We start from the raw sequence: 22,143 nt of genomic DNA, 5'->3' as shown, positions 1-22,143 counted from the left end.
TCTAGAGAAATATTTTTCCAGTACCCCCATGACCATACACAAAGAAAAAACCCCCTTCATCACAATACACAGCTGTAACAATTTTATCGAATGCATATCTCTGCTCAGGTATTGCGATGGCTAACATGTCTGAGGCATTTTTCTTTAAATCATCCCTGTTAAAGTTTAGCTCTTCCCTAATAACCCTTTTGGTTAACAAAGGACTATCAACTTCAGTTGCTAAAGGCATAGGAGGATAGTCTTTCAAGGTTTTACCATAGGAATATAAGATCTTGTCTATATCCATTAAGCACAACTGCTTAATCTCATCATTTGACATTGTTAACTCTGCATATTATACGATACTGTAAAAATTCAATCAAACTAAAAATGATCAATAAGGAAGAACGTTTATCATTGTAATTAATAAAAACTCACCCCTCATGTTCATCACGGCTCGCTGTCGAAACAAATATCATCTGAGAGTTCATGCCAAAATCTATCCCAGACATGTTCTGGTCTTGAGATATTGTTGGATGTTAATAGAATGACAAATAACCTCCTAACATATGATCCTGAGGCCCATGAGCTTGCTTCCTTAATTGCATCAATGATTCTTTGTCATCTTGCAAGAGTCCAAGGGCGAAGCATGCATCTCTGTACGTAGCATAAATTGTTCCTCCTACTGTTCTTATATCTCGAAAACTCATACATCCTCTTTGAGTATTCAAGAGAAGTCATTGGTAATATTCTTCGGTATTTGCCACAAAAAACTTGGTTAAAATCCGACTTTTAAGTTGTTAAATGGATTAAGCTATGCTATTTTAATTATTATATAGCTACACATCCGCATAAGAATAATTTTCTGAAAAATATAGAAAAATAAAAAATTGTGTAATCTACAGATTATAACTGTTGAAAGTTATTTGAACATTACAGGCTGTTAAGATTTTAAATTTAAATCATTAAATAAGTAAGATAAAAAATGAATATAAACTCGTCATTACCTGCAAGTACATGAGTCAACCTTCCAATTGCGAAGCCTTTCTTTCGAGGAAACCACTTTGAAGAATTGTCCTTCCAAACAAACTTGGTTGGAAACTCAGCATAAGTCAGACTTCGAGCACAGGGATATGACATGTTCGCCGCCATCCATCCCAAAAACATGGACTTATGAGATATTGCTCTTTCGACGATATCATTCACATTAGAAGTTTCACCATAAACCACAGGTTGCTCATCCTCCAAATGGAATGGAAGTCTAATCACAAATGGTTCTTTCTCTTGGATTTCATATCCAAATAGACGCCAAACTGCCTCACATGCCGAAATGTACCTACAATCGTAGTAATTCCTAATTTCGTCAACAACTTGTGTGGCTTCTGATGAATCACCAGCATTGTATAGAGTAGCTGTTACGCGGTCATTACCCTTGTGTACATACTTAAACAGATACTTAATAAAACTTGTTTGGCATGTGTATTCCACATTTATGTGGCACCCGAACTTGAGCAACAATTCTGGATTATACGAAACAATGAACTTATTGTCTAGTACACATTCCGGCCTCATCAGTGAGTGTTCGCTGTCTAAACTCTTTAGGATAGAACTTTGAACAGAATCCATTCTTCATGCAAGGTGAATTCTTGTTGTACGGACCACATGGACCATGTACTATGTAATTTTGAACAGCTCCATGTAGATTTGCCCTTTCATTTTCATCAGGAATCTCAGCTGTTATATGTTTGTCTATGTCATCTGGTGTTTGTGGCTTGAACTTGTTACTCATGAATAAAAGGATATGTGCATGTGGAAGCCCCCTCTTTTGAAACTCTACAGTGCAAACGTCTGAAAATTGAAAAAGACAAATGAGCAAAGCATTACAACATAAGATTTTAATAAAGTGTTGCATAAACACAGACTTACATCCCAAAATTTTGCCAAAGATTTTTCCCTCTTTTACGCCATCAATCAAACCATCAAGCTTGATCTTGAAAACTCGACACAATATATCAGGACGGTCTTCTGCCTTCAATCCAATGGGAGTCACTTCTCTCCTTATCTCATCCCATTCAGGGTTACAGGTCATGTTAATAAAATAGCTAGGATATCCTGTATATTTGCAAATTGTAAATGCATCTTTACAATTATTCATCATATACCTAGGTCCACCGATAAAAGTACTGGGAAGAATGATTCTTTTGCCAAGCCTTGCAGCATCTACATCCCCGTTTATAAGACTTTCATGCAGACATTTGTATTTATCAACCCTCAACTGTGGTTGTTTACACCTAAAGAATTTTAACCTCTTTGATTCCACCATTGTGTAGGCATCTACCAGAAACTGTTGGAATAATCTCTTTGATCTCAGAATTAACGGAGATTCACCCGTCCTTTTCTATAGTCGAAAAGCAAAGAATTGTCGCAAAGTAATTGTTTTATTTTTCTTTGTAGGCCTAGCGGAGATAGAATCTGATGTTGCAATACCCAAATGAAATCCATCCTCCCTATACGGAAACAACAATGGATATTACAAGGCTAAATAAAATGGATGAAAAACATCAATCCGCTGGAGTTTTCTAGATTGACTCTCTATAATAATATCTCTATCTTTGCTAAGTTGTTTGACATCGCCAACAATCAATGCAGCTACCTCAGATGCAGATGGCAAGCTGTATGTCCTGCCATCTGTAGTCCTTTTACTAATCAACTTAAACTTTATGTTTGTGCAATTTTCCTGTTGGTACCTATTTCTTGCAAAGCGAAAACACTTTGCCAAACTATTATATTTATCTAGCATGTTTCTTAATATTGCCACAATTTCCCTATCCCTCTCATTTATAGCTTCATTGGAACTGTGAAAAAAATAATAAAATTTATGTTATTTTTTCTCACAAATAAGAAATAACTAAAAAATTTTACTGGTTGCATGAAAATTACCGAAGTGTGCCTATTCGATTATCAATCTCATTTTCTGTGTCATAGATATATAGCTGGGCAAATGTTGGTCACAAACTATCAGGAGGAAGTAAGCTACCAATGCTATGGTAGTTTTGACCCCCAAGCTTAAAAATTGGAGGAGCAGTCCCATTGCTCACCCCACGGTCAATTTTTTCGGCCATTGATGTAAAACAAAACATTGAATTAAATGTCCTTATATTTTTTAGGAAATGAATACTTCTTTGATCTCCTCCATTATGAAGCTGAATGAGCTCATTAGGAGGCACAGAAAGTAGAGGAAGCTCAATCTTTCTTTCCATACAACATAATGAAAACTTTGGTTGGGGCGACTGTTTGGATTTAGCAAGCCCTTCTCCAGACCACATCCATGCTTTACAGTGTTGACATTGATAAATAGAATTTCCTATATTCCAGACATCTGCCAAATGAACTCTCTTTATATACTCAGTTGTCATACCGATGCAATTTAGTCCATGATGTACACAAAGATACAAATAAACATACAGATAAAATTTTTGCATACCGTCTAAGGTTTCGGAGGATGGTATAAAATTATCTTCAATATCCACATCCAAAATTCAATCATCATAACCATTCAAAACTACAATAAATAGAAATCATAAAAAATGCAAACATATATATTGATGTATTACTAATAATTCATATGTCTTGAAAACTACAAACTTAAATTCTTGATATAATGAGAAATTACCTTCATCATCAACAAAAGGGTCAACATTTTGGCCACTTTGTGTGTCATCGCTTGGTGGGTGCGTCTTAACAGTCGATAAATTTACATCTTCATAAAGTTGTGCCAAATTAATAGCCACCGAAGCAACAACAGAGAAAGATTGTCTTTTTTGCATCCCAATTATAGTAGAACTTCTTTACAAAAAGTTCAATTTTATTCAATTAAACGTTAGACACTATAGGAAAAAAGAATATAATAATGATGATCATCTTTTCTAAATTACCTTTCTGTTAGGCACGATCTGTGGAAACCGCAATGTGATGGAAGCTGATTTTGCGGAACGACTTTCGTTAGATTATTGGCGGGTCCTTGTACACCGGAGTATGTTAGAATTGTAATAAATCTATGTTATATAAATGATTTCCGATGAAGTATACTTTTTGTTAAATATTGGTGTATAAATCATTTGGCAATCACTAATTATACGTACTATTTGTTAACATGGACAGTGAAGTTCTTGTCAATGAGAGATCCGTCCGTAGAGTTAAAGATTTAGATCTTATCTCTGATGTAGAAGGTCTTACATAATTAGGAGGAGTATTTTCTTGTCCAATTCCATGCGAGGCACAGTATACACCATACATAGATAGTTGCTTCCCTATGAATGAGTAATGAGAAATATATAAAAAATTTTCGTCATTAAACTGATATAAATTAAATTTAGATAAATATGAGTCAATTACAGTGAAAAAACTTTCACATTTATCAACACTGTTAAGTCAAGAAAAATAAATGAAACACAAATAATAATTATTCAATTAACTAATCTCGTATTTGATTTTATACAATTTTAGTAGTATACTTTCTTAGTTAAATTTTTTTTGTATTGGTTTAGTTTTATTGAATTATTTTTTAAATTATTAAACTAAATCAATGAGTATCTATATCATATTATTTAAAATATACCCAATCATGACTTAAAAATAAATACAATTCAATTTAAATAATAAATAAAACTCTAATTTTAAATATAATTTTAAAATTTCAATTTATTTAAATCGACTTAAATAGATCTACACAAAAGTATCAAATTTTATATTTTTCCAATTAGTATAGAGTTTTATGTATTAATTTAGATTAAATAGTATATTATTTTAAATTATGACAGAGTATATCTTAAATAATATTAAATAATTAATTAACTTATATAGTACATGAAGATTTGAAGATTGCATCGTTTTTATGTAATTTATAACTTATTAAATATGAATTCTAAAAAAAATTATAAAGATGAATAGTTATTTACAGTTTTTCAATCACTAAATTAAAATATCTAAAAAATTATGTATAGTACAAACTACTTTGTTAATATTCTCAATAATGATGATAGTTTAAACTGTATTTCTCATAAAAAAAAAATAGAAATTAAAAAAGTTTCACAAGAACACTTACCAGAAGCACAAAAAAAAGCAGATTCATTATCATCAAGTCTTTTTCGTTTTCTTGCCAAAATTATCCTTCATCTTAACCTTGCAATCTTGGATTGTATGACTGGAGTGAGATACATTATCGTTGTTAAGTCACTTATCTACAATGTACTTCTCCCGTAATAATGAGCTACGAATACAAATTTTTAAATTTTAATACTTATCTTAAAATTAAATTTTAAATATCCATTAACTTACAATACTGATTATTTATTGATTAATTTATGAGGTATCATTTTTTACTTAAAAAGTAAAAAACTTAATTTTTAAATATGTAAAAATATATTAACAGTGACTTTTAATTCACAAATTAATAATCTAATTAAAAGAGGTATATATATAAGTCAAACTAATTTTTATATTATATATTATTAAATAATTAATTACAAATATACACTCATGCACAACAATTTTTAAATTTGAATTTAGAAGTGATTAATAAATCACTTTTTTTAATCAACATATAACAAATAAAAATTAGTTAAGGACAAAATATTCAACATATAATAATTTTAGTCATTTAAATTTTAAATATTAAAAATTAGATTACGTATTAAAAATTAAATACAACTTTGTGGTATGTTTCAATAATAATAATAATAATAATAATAATAATAATAATAATAATATACTTTTAAAAGATAGTACTGCATGTTCTTCGTGATAAGTAATTTTTAAATTTATTTTATAAATAATAAAATAATTTTTTTGGATAATTAGATTAAGTGAATAATAAAAATTAGTATCCAAATTAACAAACTTTAATCTATATGATAAAAAAATAATACTTACATAAAACATATGAAACTTACGTAAAACATAATGTATTGTGTAGTAACAGCACTTTTAAAGAGTGCATAATAGTCTTAATATTTTTTAAATATTTAACAATTATATAAATATTATTTATTTTCAATTACTAAGCTAATAAATTTATAACATGTGAACCATAAAAAAGTAAGATTGCAAAAAAGTTGAACAAAATAAAATGAAAACACTAATCAATAGAAGACTAATCGACACTTAAAAAATTTATTTGAAACAAAAAAAAAACTTACATAAAGATGTGGTGCAATGTGCAACAGTAACACCTTCAAAAATATCTAATAATCAAATATCAAATACTGAACATGATAATTATATGTAATTGTAGAGTTCTTATATAGATTTATTGTATTTTGGGTTGGGCTAAAATTTTAATGTGTATATGTTATAATTTGTTGGAAAAAATCAAAAAAATTATTTTATTTTAAATAAAAAATTTCCTTTTTTGAGCAAAATAAAAAATTTTCATTTATGAAGTCATAAATATAATGTAACTTATTTTAGTGAGCCACAACAGCATATAATACTAACACCCTAACAATCACTCTCATTCGGTAATTACTCTCATTTATTAATATTTTTTATTTGATAAGTCTCTCATTTATTAATATTTTTTATTTGAACGTTCAATGACTAATTAACAATAAATTAAAAGCACTTTTTATATATTGTTATTATTTTATTTCAAAAAAATTCATATACTAATTTTTATTTGGGATTTTAAGTTTTAGGTTGAAGAATTTAGAATATGAATAATGTATATCGGTCCCATTTATGATTGCTTAAAATTTGTGCCATCTTCTTCACGAACCACTCCTATTTTAACAAATATGTGGTCATCTCATTCTTTTATTGTGGTTTTCTAAACCAAGCATCATACGCAGCAAATTTAAGATAGTTTTATCTCATTCATATGCCTTTTTTATCTAGCATCAATAAAATTTCACTATTACTGATTTTAAAAAAAAATTAAAATTTAAAACGATGGTTAAAAATAAATAAAGAGCTTAGAAATAGCATACACAATTACTAGCTCATATTCCATTAGTAAAAAAATATCTATTCTAAAGAATTTCATCAATTAATCAACAATAAATAACGTCTAATATATATATATATATATATTATTGACTTATATATTAGAGTCATGTTCTACTTGTATTAAAATAAGAAGAAAATACTTCTAGTGTCATTAGCATGCCCAAAAATATAGATAATTAAATAAATCAAAACAACAATTGTTCAATTTAAAATATCTTAAAATTTGAATAGTATCAGTTCTTTCAATAGATAATAGCTATAGCTAAGACTCCACCAAACCTTCAAAACATGCTCCTTTATCTTCATTACATGAAAAATCTCATGTTTCACAGCAGCTACTTTTTAATGGAAAGAGCACCAGACATGTTAAACTCATCCAACAGGCTCTTTAAACAAAACAAAACAAAAAAGTATAATTAAGATTTTAACCAAAAAATGAAATCTCAAATATAAAAGAGGCCATATAAGTGAAGACTAAATGAATACCCTGACAACAGGTCTTTTAGTAGTAGATAAATTGTCCACGATTGGATCAGGTGACTCATCACAAACAGAACATTCATCTTCACCTCGAGGCTACATAGAAAACAATGAAAAAATAAATAAATAACACCTCATGTTTGGCAAATTAAGTCTTAATATACATAGTCTAATATATATATATACCTGAACAGGGTTAACAAGACCAGCAGGGGGTACACCAGATTTTACTGGGTCTTGAGTGTTCCTCCACCTCGCTAAAATGGTAGAATCAGAACTTATCACCGATACATCATAAGAATCGCACCATCTAGTAGTTTCTTCTTCGACTTTGAATAGAAACTCCTTATCAAGGAAAAACTCATCAAAACCAGTAGGATCCTTGCTTGCTTCCCCTTTTTTTTACACTCAAAATTTTACATTTTTATCATGTTAAATAAACAAACATCTCTGATTGACAATAATAACGTGATCAACGAAATGGCTTCACATACATTCAACTCTTTTAAAATAAGACATGCTCTGTCACAATATATTATATTATATTATGTAAAAATTTTCAATCAATTCAAAAGATACAAAGTTAACATTCATGGCAAAAGCCCAAAATAAAACCGAACTCTTTTTCATGGGTAATAACTAATTTCTTACGGGTTACACCCTATAAGCTCTTGGGATGTATATTTGGTTACAAGATAAAAAGAGAAGCAAATTTTACTTAAATAAATTTCACGAAAATTATATGAATCTATAATACTTGAGACTTGAGAGGAATAGCAACAACCATTACTTGAATCTATATCTGTCCATTATATGCTCATAATAAAAAAGACAGCAAATGGTGCAAAACAATATATAGGATTAAAAAATTAGACCTCAAAGAATTAAACAACACATGCATTATAGATTAATCTAACAAAGTACTTACCAACTAAATAACCATCTTCTTTAGACTCTGCGTGAATTGTTTTGAACGGAACAAAATTGAATCCGTTCAATGGAACTAAAGAATCTTGTACCGGACACACAATCGTGTCCCTCTTGAAGTGGATTCTAAATTCATGTCTAGTAGACTTGAACTTGATGGTATTTAAAGTAACTCTAAAATTAGTGACCACGTACACGTTGCCCTCAGCGAGTAGGTCCTCAAAGATAGGAACAAATATGTCTTTAACAGTGCATTGAATTGTATCTCCCTGAATGCATTAATTTTATAGAGTCATAGATAAATGAGGTTTATTACTCAGTCATTACCAAAATAAATCTCACATACAAAGAGAAGATTTTACCTCTTTATCAAGGACAACCATCTCAATAGGTGCCTTCATCCCAGATTTTACAAAGTGAGAAACGGTCCAAAGTATAATGACACGTACTTTAAGCTTCCACACCTTATGCGCTGGACCAGTATTGATACACTTGATGAGATCATACCTAAAAATCAAGGACCTCATATTTAGTGAAAGATAAAAAAATATATTGTGAAACAATCCACATGGCACATGAACTCACCTAACTACCATTGCTACCTGCCACTATAAAATTACTCAAATATTATGAATTTCAGTATAGATAAATAGTAAGTGTGGTGATCACCCATGCTATACTTATAGAAAGTCATAGCACTTTTCAGTCCCAGTATTAGTAAGGATTGCAAGAATCTTTACATTTTTATCAAAATCCAACTAAAAAAAAATAGAAAATTTTTGGACTATTCAGGATTAAAGAATCTGAATCATATCAATAAAATAATTATTAAAATTAGGATAGAAATTAACGGCCAACATTTATTGTGTTTCATTTACATTGCAAACTGGAGTTTAATTTTGAAAAATCAAAATAAGAAGCAATATATGCTGAAGAGGAAATCACCATTTTTACATACACTAATTAGGTACTGTAAATCACAAGAAGTCTCGAAAAGGCATGAAATTATTTTATTTTTGTATGTTGTTAAATCATTCTATATCATAGATACTGGCATTTCAAGAGGTACAGAATAAAAAGGGTATGAGAATAAAATTAGATATATAGCACCAATTTTTTGTTTCTTAATCTGATATAATTCCCAAAAGATTTGTTAATAGTACCTTCAATATGACCAAAGATTGTGTTGATCGCAGCAAGCCATTTATTTCTTTCACCCTGCATCCATTACTATAAGCATTCTCTTTTTATGATCCTTAGTCAATTGCTTCATGCGCTTGACCTTCAACCTCTGCTATTGCTTTAACTACAATAGTAGATAATTCTATCTCAACACGCTCTCTCTTAGTCTGACGCTGCGGTGGCTGCGGACTCGCGATTTGGAGAGCTAGGGTTCCTCTTTCAATATCAAAATTTCACGTCAGTTTCAGAGAAGATAAGTGAGGAGTGTGGGAGTGGGATTGGGTTACAGGTTACGGCCTAAGCCGTTGGAGATTCATTTTTTTTAAAGTCAAAATGGTACCGTTTGGAGGAGTTATTAACAAACCAAAAATCCTTTTAAAAAACGGCCAGTTCTAACGGTTCATCAAGTAATTACAGATTCGACCGATTTTGTAATCAGTTTTTTGTCAGACAGTTTACTCATAACATCTTTTAAGCCATTTTTAAATTTTATAAAATTATTTATAATAATTACAAAAAGTGTTTATAATAAAAAATGTTAAAATTTTATAAAAATATAATATTTAAAATTTTTAGTAAAATCTTAGTTGTACTCTGTTTTAATAAATAATTATAATGATATTAGTACAACCCATACAAAAAAAATAAAATTTCATATAACATTTTTTCGTTCATTTTTAATAGCTCATAAATACAAAAAAAAATATTATACAAAATTTAAATTATTTTTGTATTAATTTTTATATACAATACCCATATCATTATAATTATTCAGAAGTTGCATGTAATTCGAACCTTATGAATTCAATTTACTATGTATTTGCCTAAATCGAATTTATTCAATTTAATTTATACAGATATGCAAATTCGATTTATTTAAATTAATTTATTTTTACATGTGGTATGATTTGATTAAAAGAACAATAATTTATGCTGCTTCGTAGATTCTTCTATAATTTTATCTAATAAAATTCCACTATCATTTCTTTTAAAAAAAATTAAAATCTAAAACGATGGTTAAAAATAAATAAAGAGGATAGATTTAATTCTTCTATAATTGTATGCGTTTTATTTTTTTCTGATTTGCGTTTTTATCACAATCCACAAGTTTGATGTATTATAAATTAATGTTAATTCATATGTAGTATATAAATAAATTTAATTAGAATAAATAACAATTTATTTATTTTATTTTAGACTTTATAAATAAAAAGACTAATTCACTAATATAACGAATTATAATTAATGTAGTATAATTAATTAAGTAATATAAATTATAATAAATTATATTAGTTATATTAATATATCTAATTAAATCAATTAGTTGATATAATTAAGTTAGTGCAATAAATTATATTGAATGAATTAAAATAATTAAATCGAAAAATACTCTCCAAAACATATCACGTTAACTTCATTATTAAATATAGACATCTAATTTTTATATAATAGAATAAATTCTGACAACTATGCTATGTTCTAAATAAAGACACTTATATATTTAACTGAAATTTAAAGGCTTCAAGATGAAGAAACTTCTACGCGTACGGCGTACGGCATACGGCATACGGCATAATATAAGACACTGGTACATATATTTGGGAGAATTATTTGATGTTCATCTTTTCTACAATATACTTATATATAATATATTATTAGTTTAATATATCTATATGTAATGTGAATGGTGATCGCGTTTATATAAGCCATAATAGAATTTATTAAATTAATAAGTACTATAATAGTATTTATTAAAATTAATATATTAAAAGGAGTTTATAATGTCGGCTAATTTTTTTGTAAATGGAGAAGTTCATGGAGTAACACCATGAAATGGAGGCATAGCAAAATATTGCACTGCTATGGGTCAGTGATTGTGTTTATTTATTTTTTTTGAATTTTAAAATATACCAAACGTAGCTTACGTTTTGGTTTTTTTTTTTTTTTTTTTCGGTTTAATACTAAACGCAAGTTGCATTTTACTATGTTAGAAAAAGAAAAAAAAATTTGAAGCCCACAAAACGTAGGTTGCGTTTTGTTAGGGTCAGAAAATTTTTTTTAGAAGCCCCAAAACGCAGGTTGCGTTTTGTACACAAAATAATATTTAAATCCACAAGTTTGCCTATAAATATGAAGTCCGGTGATGTTCATCTTCATCTTCACTTCTTCTCTTGTTTTTTCTTGCATAAAGTCCTTAGAGAGGTGTTTTTTTGGCAGATAACTGTGTCAAAAAAATAGAGTTAGTTAAGGCTGAAGTTATGGAATGTGTTGCAAACTTGCGAGTATATTATAACGGTGAGGTTGTAACAAACACACATGAAGGAGTCACTTTTGTTTGTGAATGTCCGTTGTCATTTGCCATTCCATGTACCATGGGTTTTGTCGAGTTGCAAAATGGTCTTTGTAATAACATTCAAAGCCACATTTTGAAAAGGGTGAGCAATCTTTTATACAGAAGTCCTGTGCAAGTATTTGGTGGCTTAATACAGTTTCAAATAATGCCCATCACTGACGATACCAGTATGCAGCAGATGTTGTATATTTATCAACAAACCCGATCTCACGTGCCGATGATAGAGCTATACGTTGAGTTTGAACAGCAGCCGGGGATGAGTATGGTCGACAACGAGATCAATGTTGATGAGCTCGGGGATATAGATTGGGAAGAAGATAATAATGACAGTGAAGACGAATTCGAAGCTAACTATGAAGTCGATGACGAAAACGATGACAGAGACTTAGCAGGCAATCCGGCGGTGCAAGATGAAGCAAATGCGATTGTAAGCCAGCACCCGTTTGGTGTTCCGTCTTTTATGCGGACTCTAGATCTCGAAGCCATGCATGCTCTGGAATTTCCTGAGTATGCGAATACATGTATGTCATAATTATTAACTGAAGTTTTCTATAGTGCTTATTTTATTTGCCTTGTCTAACTGATGGCGGTGCGTATGTCGTAGGTGAAGGCAATGTTGCGGCGGAAGATGACGAGTTTAGTGTCAGAATGGAATTTGGTTCGAGAGAGTCGGTGATATCTGCAATCAAAAGTTACACCATCTCTAGAGGAGTTGATTACACTGTGTATGAGTCTAAGCCGCAGACATTCTATGCGAAATGCAAGGGGTATGGTGCAGGGTGTGACTGGCTTATTCGAGCTAGCTTGATTCGAAAAAAAGCTTGTTGGGAGATCAGGAGATACAATGGCAAGCACACATGCACCATGGGCACGATTTCACAAGATCATGCCAAGTTGGACTCAGACACAATTGCAGATGCCATTAGGCCATTGGTCGAAGCAGACCCCTCGATAAAGGTGAAGTCTGTTATTGCAGAAGTTCAAGGCAAGTTCAACTATACTGTGAGTTACCGCAAGGCTTGGTTGGCAAAGCAGAAAGCTGTCGCAAAAATTTTCGGCGATTGGGAAGTTTCTTACCAGACTTTGCCAGTATGGTTGAAAGCAATGATAGTGAAGATGCCAAGGTCTCGTGTTCAAATTAAAACGCTCTCCGTTTACCGCAAGAGTGAGGAGGTTCAAGGTGTAAGAGTTCTGCACCGTGTTTTTTGGAGCTTCTATCCGTGTATTGTAGCATTCAGACACTGCAAGCCGCTGGTGCAGGTTGATGGTACGCACCTGTACGGAAAATATAAAGGAGCACTTCTGGTAGCGGTTGCACAAGATGGGAATCAAAACATTGTGCCTATTGCATTTGCGATTGTCGAGGGCGAGACAGCAGACGCGTGGGAGTTTTTTCTAACCAATTTGCGGAGATATGTTGTTACCATTGATGGTGTGGGTATTATTTCTGACCGCCATACCTCCATCAACGCTGCAATAGCTCGCAGTAACAGTGCATGGTCACCACCAAGGGCGTGGCACATGTATTGCATCAGGCACATCGGGTCCAACTTCTTGAGGAGGTTCAAGGCTCCATATTTGCATAAACTTGTGGTGAATACAGGTATTTCAAATTGATGTTATGGTTCTATTCATAGTAAATTTGTGGCATCTGCTTATGATTAAATGGTTTGTTCAACAGGCTATTCTACGACGGAGCAGGAGTACAACAAAAACTACCAAAGGCTTAAAGAGCGGGGTGAGGCATATACTCAATGGTGCGATGAGATCGGTGTTGAGAGATGGGTGTTGGCATTCGATGGTGGTCATCGTTGGGCACATATGACGACAAACTCGGTAGAGTGCATAAATTCTGTCCTGAAGGGTGCACGCAACCTTCCTGTAACTGTCCTTGTCCGGTCAACTTTTTATCGGCTGAATGAGTTGTTCACTCGGAAGAGTACCGAGGCTCATGAGCGTCGCCGCAACGGATTCACGTATTCAGAATTTGCAACGAAGAGAGTTGAGGAAAGCTTTCGACGTGCAGGAAACGTTGTGGTCAACCGGTTTGACAGGCGCAATGAGATGTTTGAGGTTCGCGAAATGCAAGATGGTACCATTTACACGGTCAACCTTGCGCAACGACACTGTGACTGTGGCCATTTCTAGGAATTAAAAACAATACCTGTTCCTGTTGCTCATGAGGCGGGACTCCCTGGTGAGGGCCAGCTGGTTCTTCCTGTTGCTGCTGTGGTTCATCGGCGCCAATCTCTCCGCCTGGAACTCTATCTGACAGCCGCAGGTGAATCCCATACTACTGCGTGTACCACTCGTAGTACACTGGGAGAGGATGGAAGTCAATAATCTCCTCGCCTAGCTGCAATGTGTTATAGCGGTCAAATGTCCATCTGTTAACTCATTGACTGTAAATCTGTCCCCAGTCATGGTTCTGTGCTCCTGTCAGCCGCTTGCAGTGATCACGACCAAGGTTGAACGCAGGGCCTGGTGGTAGCTGCTGCATCCCGAACTGTCGTCTGACCCGATCTGTCGCGTGCCATTCTATGCACTCGAATGACACTAAAGGCGACTGAGTGGAGCATATGAACATATGGGCCAACTTACGTCGTCAATTCCCATGTCGTCGAGACCTCGCCTAAAATGCGTAGTGGGCCGCCGTATATATCTCGTATGTCGGCGCCAATGACTCCACCTAACGAAAACATAATAACATTATTAATAAGAAGAACAAAATAATAATAATAATAATAATAATAATAATAATAATAATAATAATAATAATAATAATAATAATAATAATAATAATAATAAGCTTAATAATAATAATAACAATAACAACAACGCTAAAAGCCAATACAGTCGCGCTAGTGGAACACCAATATTGCCGAGTTGATCGCGGGGTATAGGTGCCAGGAACGGCATACGCTCCCACGCCCAAACGGCCATCCATTTCCTTACAGTTGTATCGTGAGGCATGACACAACGATCTATATTGGTGTGCCAAACTGGCTGCTCCCCAACTATACCCTGAAATCCGGTGAAAATCCCTAAGTAGCGGTAGAAACTTCGAGTTCAGTGAAACGGTCGACTTATCCGGAAACACAACTGTACCAAGCATGCAGAAAATGTGCGCTCGGACGTACCGCTCGAGAGACTCCTGAGTATCACACGGCTCGGTGTCTCTGCACCGCCGGACCCAAGCAATATTAACCTTTTCCAACACGTGATCGTCCGGACCGGGCTCCCGACTAAAACACGCAATGCAGTTCTCCACCAAAAACTGGTGGCTGCTATCTGATCTACCCGTAACAGCATCCCATTAATCGGGAGACCAAGAATATAGCTCACATCTTCCAGTGTTACCGTCACTTCACCGACCGGAAGATGAAACGTGTGAGTCTCCGTCCTCCAGCGTTCCACCAAAGCACTCAGTAGTGCAGAATGACCTCTCATTTCGCCCACTCGCGAAACATGTTGAAAACCAGTCAATGCCAATGTCACTGCAGCTACCTCATTCAACGTATCTGGCGGATCCAGTTTTCTGGGCAACAAATTTCTGATAGCCTGCAAAAAAAAATGATAATTATTAAATTCTAAATAATACTGGTTAAAACATAATAATAATAAACTGTTAAAAAATCACGAATATTTATCTATTATTTATTAAACAGTATTATTAATTATTAAAAATTAATAATAACTTTTTCTCACTATTATAACTAGTATTATAAAATAATCATAATAACACTCTAGTTATAATAATAGTTATCCAAATATAACAATAATAACAATAATAATAACCATTTATTATAATAACTATAACCTACAAGGCTTGTTATTATTAACATACAGTATTAATTATTATTACAAAATATTACTGAAAAAAACCATTTATTATAATATCTATAATAATAATTTTTTTCCAACGTAAACATTATTAACAAAACCATTTACTGTTGATGACAGTATTATTATTATTATTATTACTATCATAAAAAATAATAGTAAATCACTAAAAAATAATAATTTATTACACATTATTTTTATTAAATATTATTAATAAATTATTTTCATTAACAGATCCACTATAATAATAATAATAATAATAATAATAATAATAATAATAATAATAATAATAATAATAATAATAAAGAGATTAATTTATTAGAATATCATAATTAGGGAATAAAATTAGGAAAATATCAAAGAGGATTAGAAAAAAATCAATGTAATTTATTAGGATATTATTCCATAACGAGTGTACTCTTAACGTACTTTTGGTCTATATATTGATAAGAACTTTATAATCACAAATGAGAAATATGAATAAAAATAATACTTTTTTAAATAATTCTTCATTTTTTTTCTAAACTCTTTGTACCATGGTAACATAATTTGCCTAATAATAATAATAATAATAATAATAATAATAATAATAATAATAATAATAATAATAATAATAATAATAATAATAATAATAATAATAATAATAATAATAATAATAATAATAATAATAATAATAATAATAATAATAATAATAATAATAATAACGGTATTAAAAAATTTAAGACATAAGGCAAAATTAATAATAACATAATATTAATTATAATAATATTAATAACCTCAATACTACTAATTACAACACAAATAAATAAAATTTAAATAAATTTATATATTTATTGTTAAATATTAAAAAAATTTACTTACAAAATGGGGATGATCCAAATACTCAATAATATGATCTTCTGGTTTGGTATAGTCACGCACCATTTTTTTTTCCTATACCATACCATGTAGCTCTTCTTCACCGAGCTGATTCACAGCTCTTTCACTCTCCCCCAACTATTTCTTTGGTAATGAGTTTACTTCGGTAACTATGCTTCTTCAATCTGCGTTTCTCACTTATAAGGACCCAGCTGAACCCCTCCCAAAACACGTGGCACGCATGCATGTATGGAGCTTACAAAACGCAATCAGCGTTTTGCTCTGGTTCACTAACAAACGCATTCTGCGTTTTGCTCAGTTCGAAGTTGGTCAAGCTTTGGTCCTGTCGGCATACAGGACACGTTTCAATTTCTTGTTCCATTTTCACGCCAATCACAGCCTGCGTTTTGCAGGACCTGCAATTTTCTGTTTCTTGTTCCTGCAAAATGTTACCTGCGTTTTGCAGGTCTCTGATTTTCACAGGTCCACATTTATGGACATCACTCCATGCATCCATTTATCTGCACTTCACCGTTCTGTTATCCATTTAGAAATTAATTTCTGTATAATGTCACTATAATAATATTTAGGGATAAGTACTTTTTTCGTCCCCAAGGTCTGGGGTCAAAATCGATTTCGTCCCTAGCCTTTTTTTTTTGTTAAAATCATCCTCAACGTTTAAAAACGCTTTAAAATCGTCCTTTTCTATTTTTTTGGACCAAATTACCCTTAACTATTAATAAAAATTAAAAAAAAAACTCCACCCTCACCCCCCCACCCCCATCAGATCTCTTCGTTTCTCTCCTCCCCCCCCCCACACACAATTTTCCTTTCCTCCTACACCCACCCTCCATCACCCCCAACCCGCAGCCGCCTCGTGTCCAGCCCTCCGCCGCCGCCGCCGCCCCCGCGTCCAGCCCCACGCCGCCGCCCCGCGTCCAGCTCCACGCCGCCCCGCGTCCAGCCCCACGCCGCCGCCCCGCGTCCAGCCCCACGCCGCCCCGCGTCCAGCCCCTCGTCGCCGCCTCGCGTCCAGCCCGCCGTCGCCCCTGCGTCCAGCCCCCGCCGCCCCTGTTTTTCTGTTTTTGCTTTCTGCCTTCTGCTGCTTCTTATTCTTTTCTTCTTCTTCTGTGATTTTTGATGAAATTTGTTGTTGTTGATGAAATCTGATGATGATGATAATGATGACCGAGTGGGGTGAGGGGTGGGAGGGGGAGTTACGGTGAGGGGAGTGAGGGGGTACGGTGAGGGTGGGGGGTGAGGTGAGGGGGTGAGGGGGAGGCAGTGAGGGGTGGGGGGTGAGGTGAGGGTGGGGGATGAGGTGAGGGGGTGAGGGGGAGGCAGTGAGGGGTGGGGGGTGAGGTGAGGGTGGGGGATGAGGTGAGGGGGTGAGGGGGAGGCAGTGAGGGGTGGGGGTGCGGTGAGGCGGTGAGGAGTGGAGGGTGAGGGGTGAGGGGTGAGGGATGAGGGGGTGGGGGGTGGGGGGTGGGGGGTGGGGGTTACCGAAAGGGTGAGGGAGTGGTGGTGGTGGTGGTGAAGAGGAGGAGAATGATGATGATGAGGGTAATTTGGTCCAAAAAAATAGAAAAGGACGATTTTAAAGCGTTTTTAAACGTTGAGGATGATTTTAACAAAAAAAAAAGGCTAAGGACGAAATCGATTTTGACCCCAGACCTTGGGGACGAAAAAAGTACTTATCCCTAATATTTATTAACAGTATTTAATATATTAATAGTCATGCTTATTATAAATTTATTAAATAATGAATAAAATAGATTTTTTTATAGAATTTATAAAAAATTTTAAAAATATTTTTATATTTTAATATCTCAATTTTATTTTAAATTTTTTTTAATTTATATTAAATATATATTTTTTATTAACAACGTTTAAATTATGGACACGTATTAATGACGTTGCAAATCATATATCTAACATGGCAATAAAATAAAATAAAAAATATAAATAGACAATAAAAATATTAAATAATGTGAACAATAGATATATCGGAGTTTCAATTCACTAGGTGTACAAATGATCATCATAATATTAAAATTTAGATAAATAATTTAGGAGTATAATATATTTTTATTTTATTAGGCTAATTTTAAAATCTATTATTTACAAAAATTATTTTCTACCTAACAAAATCTAAATAAAATACCAAATGTGAATTTTTTTTATTTTGGATCTTTGTTGGACTAAAGCCCAACACCAACACACCTAGAAATTAGGAGACGAGTTCTTCTTCATCCAGTATGTAGTCACTGCTACAGATGCCACCATATTTGAAACTCGTCAAGTGCCGCAGGTTCTGCCTTGAGCTCCGCTCCCTGAAAGCACCAACCATGTAATCCTTCCGAACGAGGGCTTTGTTTCCTTTTTTTTCTCCATTCTTTCTCCTTATCACCGATCCAAAGCTCCAACCTTTTATGTGAATTAAACCATTAGTCTTTCTTGTTTTCAAAAACCACTCTCTGATTTCTTTTCCTTAGCCACAAAGGAAGAGAAGTGAGAGAACATAGGAACACAAATAGTAATAGGGACGAAAACTGTCACGCCATTCTCTTATCTTTGTCTAGGCGATATGGTGAGAATTATGGGTAGCAACGCTGTGGAGGCTGTAAGGTTGTTCATAGATTGAATTGGATCTCCATATGTGTGGTATTTATTTGAATTTAATTTAAAAATTGTGAATATTGATTTGATTTACAATGCTATTGGGTTAGATTGAATCGAATTTGTTTATTGAATTACGGATTTTAGGTAGATAATAGATTCATATAACATAAATAAGTAGATATTTTTTTTATATTTTATTTTAAATAATAATTATTATTATGTATATTGTATTATTTTTTTATTATTTAAAAAATATATTTAATAATATTTTAGAAGTAAATATATTTAAAAGAGGAAAAAAAATTTATTAATATTTTAATAATTTTTAATAAAAATAAAATTTTTTAAATATTTTTATATTTTGTAAATATATCCGATATCTGATTGGATGTGCAAATATGCGAATCGTTTAAAAAACGCGGATATTGGGTTTGGTCCTACGATTTTAGTGTAGATTGGATTGAAATTTTGGCTATATCTGATTCAACTCGATCCAATCTGCATTCATTCCCAGTGGAGAGGCACATTGTTCGACGATTAACGGAGAAAAAATCATGGCGTCATTCTCTTCTAAACGTTGAAACAAAGCATAACGAGCTTCATTGCTAACGAAGGAACAGAAAATGAGAGCAAAAGTGAGAACGACGAAGACAAGAGAGACGAAGAAACAGAAAAGAGAAAGTGACGACGAAGGATTCTCTTTTCAGCGAGAGTTTTGGTTTGATTTGATAAAGATTGTGTTTATTGAGTTTATTTGATCAATGTATCTGAATTTGTAATCTATGGATTAGGGTTTATTTATTTGTTTGATATTTGATTGTTAAATTTGAAATGCATAACTGAAGGTTGAGAGTTTGATGGGTTTTATGACTCTATTATAGGGAATTTTTAATCATGACAGGGAGAAAAATAGAGGATTTTAGAAGAGAATGAAAAAAAAGAAGAAGAAGATAACAAAGATAATGAAAAAATTAAAATTTAAATTAGAACTTTTATATATTTTTATAAATTTAAAAAAAAAATTATTAACTCAGTCAACCACTTATGAACCACATCAGATATCAGTTTGCCAACTCATATACGTTAGCTTCTAATTTAAATGGTAATAGCTACTAGGAATATAATTGTTGTAACTCAAAAATTTAAAAGACAAAATTAGAATAAATTAAAATTTAAAGATACTTGTAAATTTTTTAAAATAAAAAATACTTTACTCTTAAATAATTTATTAAATTTAAAAAAAATTAATACCATTATTAATTCTATATCTATATTAATAAATTTATATATTATTAGTTTAATAGCACTATTAAATTATTTAGATGCAGATTGTGTTTGATGAAAAAGCCTGCTATTTGGATGTAAACGCAAGGCAGCTAACGCTTTCTGAGCCTTTCTCCTGCATGGCTGCCATTTTACATAACTGACATACCACATACTTGTATATTTTCCCAAATAAAAGTCTAGTGGACCAGCAATTTTTTTAAATTCTGGCCAGCATGTAACCAGAAGAAAAAGTAATCTATTCGATGAAATCTCACACCAATTTTTCACCATTAAAATCATCATTGATGGCTATTTAATGGTTACAAATCACCAAAATTGCTGGCCCCTAGCACTCCTCTTCTCCCAATATCCAATATATTTACATTACATCTTTACTTTTATCATAAAAAGATTAATTTTTGCTTATTTTTACAGTAGCACTTCATCTTCTTCTTTTAAATAAAAAAGGGTATTTCTCACTTTTAATTTTTTTTCCTCAGCATATACTTATCATGTTTTTCTTATGTAAAATTTATTATTGAATTATTAATTATATTCTTAATATATCAAATGTGAAAAATGCTGTTATTATTCTCTATTTTTATAAATCAAAAGTTGTTTGATAAAATTGGTTTCTAAATTACAATTTTCTTAATAATTATGTATTAAAAAAAGAGGGATAAGAAAACGGAAGAGTAATATAAATATAATTACTCAGCAATTAGCATATGTTCTTCACCGAGTAATTAGTTTGCAGTTAGAACTTAGAATAATATAATTGTACCCTATAACAAAATGCCACATAATTTTATCATAGGAATGAAAAATTATAAAAGTTATAGATATTTGGGAATTGGTTCCTGTTGGACCCACTCGAACATTTAATCAAAAGTGGCCACGTTGCATGGGTCTCTTTTTTAAGGGTCACAATCTCTTAGCTGGACTAGATTTGCTCAGATTTGATGCCCTTTTGGTTGGCCTATGGACCAGTTCCATCTAGGTATCCATTTTAATTTCCTAAAATTATTTTCATTATTTCTAGTATCCCTTGACCAAAAAGCTAAAGAATATATTGAATAACATAACATGAAATAATACAACAATTTTGGGATAAAACTGAGATTGACCTTAAATTAGTCACTACAATAATCTAACATGTTCCATAAATACAAAATAATTAATAATGATAATAATAACCTAATGCGTGTTTAAGATCGATTTAGCTTACCTAATTTAGAAATTAAGATAATCTTTTGAATCTTTCTTCATATGGCAAAACCCAGGAGACAAGTGTTATTCTTCTTGATTTGCAACATGGCATCCTCAAATTAAATGCTGCACATGACAACACCACCCCAAAAAAAAAATTATGGATATGAGACTAACTCCAACAATACCTTTTGAAATATATACTAATAAAAAAATTTCAAGTATATTAAGAATATCGGTGTTTTAGTTGTTTTAACCATTGATTTCAATTAATATATATTATATATATTTTTTATAATTCAGATCAACGGTTAAAATAACTGAAACATCGATATTTCTGGTACACTTAAAACTTTTTCTGTATTAATATCTGATAGGTTATCACTTAGGAGGGATAAAAATGTTTAAGAAGTCAAGAA

The 22,143-nt window shown here is 32.1% G+C and overlaps 2 protein-coding genes and 1 long non-coding RNA gene across 3 annotated transcripts; 2 read left to right on the top strand and 1 right to left on the bottom strand.

The window, feature by feature from the left end:
* Position 1: 1 nt before the first annotated feature.
* On the bottom strand, positions 2–8,987 carry LOC110264987 (uncharacterized). Its single transcript, XM_088494457.1, has 13 exons — positions 8,977–8,987; positions 8,754–8,898; positions 8,393–8,660; positions 7,651–7,721; positions 7,471–7,560; positions 2,920–2,972; positions 2,569–2,834; positions 2,467–2,486; positions 1,906–2,377; positions 1,639–1,827; positions 1,306–1,499; positions 987–1,221; positions 2–327 (listed from the first exon to the last, which is right to left on the bottom strand). Exons 1-13 carry the CDS (start codon positions 8,985–8,987, stop codon positions 2–4), a joined length of 2,340 nt encoding a protein of 779 aa, XP_088350583.1.
* A 2,844-nt stretch (positions 8,988–11,831) lies between these two features.
* On the top strand, positions 11,832–13,025 carry LOC107606597 (uncharacterized). Its single transcript, XM_088494456.1, has 3 exons — positions 11,832–12,447; positions 12,531–12,928; positions 13,017–13,025. The coding sequence occupies exons 1-3, from the start codon at positions 11,832–11,834 to the stop codon at positions 13,023–13,025; spliced, it is 1,023 nt and encodes a 340-aa protein (XP_088350582.1).
* A 5,777-nt stretch (positions 13,026–18,802) lies between these two features.
* Positions 18,803–20,107, top strand: LOC107608305 (uncharacterized). Its single transcript, XR_001612800.3, has 2 exons — positions 18,803–19,291; positions 19,764–20,107. It is a non-coding gene; the product is annotated as an uncharacterized LOC107608305 (long non-coding RNA).
* The last annotated feature ends 2,036 nt before the right edge of the window (positions 20,108–22,143 follow it).

This window comes from Arachis ipaensis, chromosome B7 (genome assembly GCF_059453495.1).
Source record: "Arachis ipaensis isolate K30076 ecotype BB chromosome B7, ASM5945349v1, whole genome shotgun sequence".
Lineage (NCBI taxonomy): Eukaryota > Viridiplantae > Streptophyta > Magnoliopsida > Fabales > Fabaceae > Arachis > Arachis ipaensis.
This window is presented reverse-complemented; position numbering and strand designations above follow the sequence as displayed.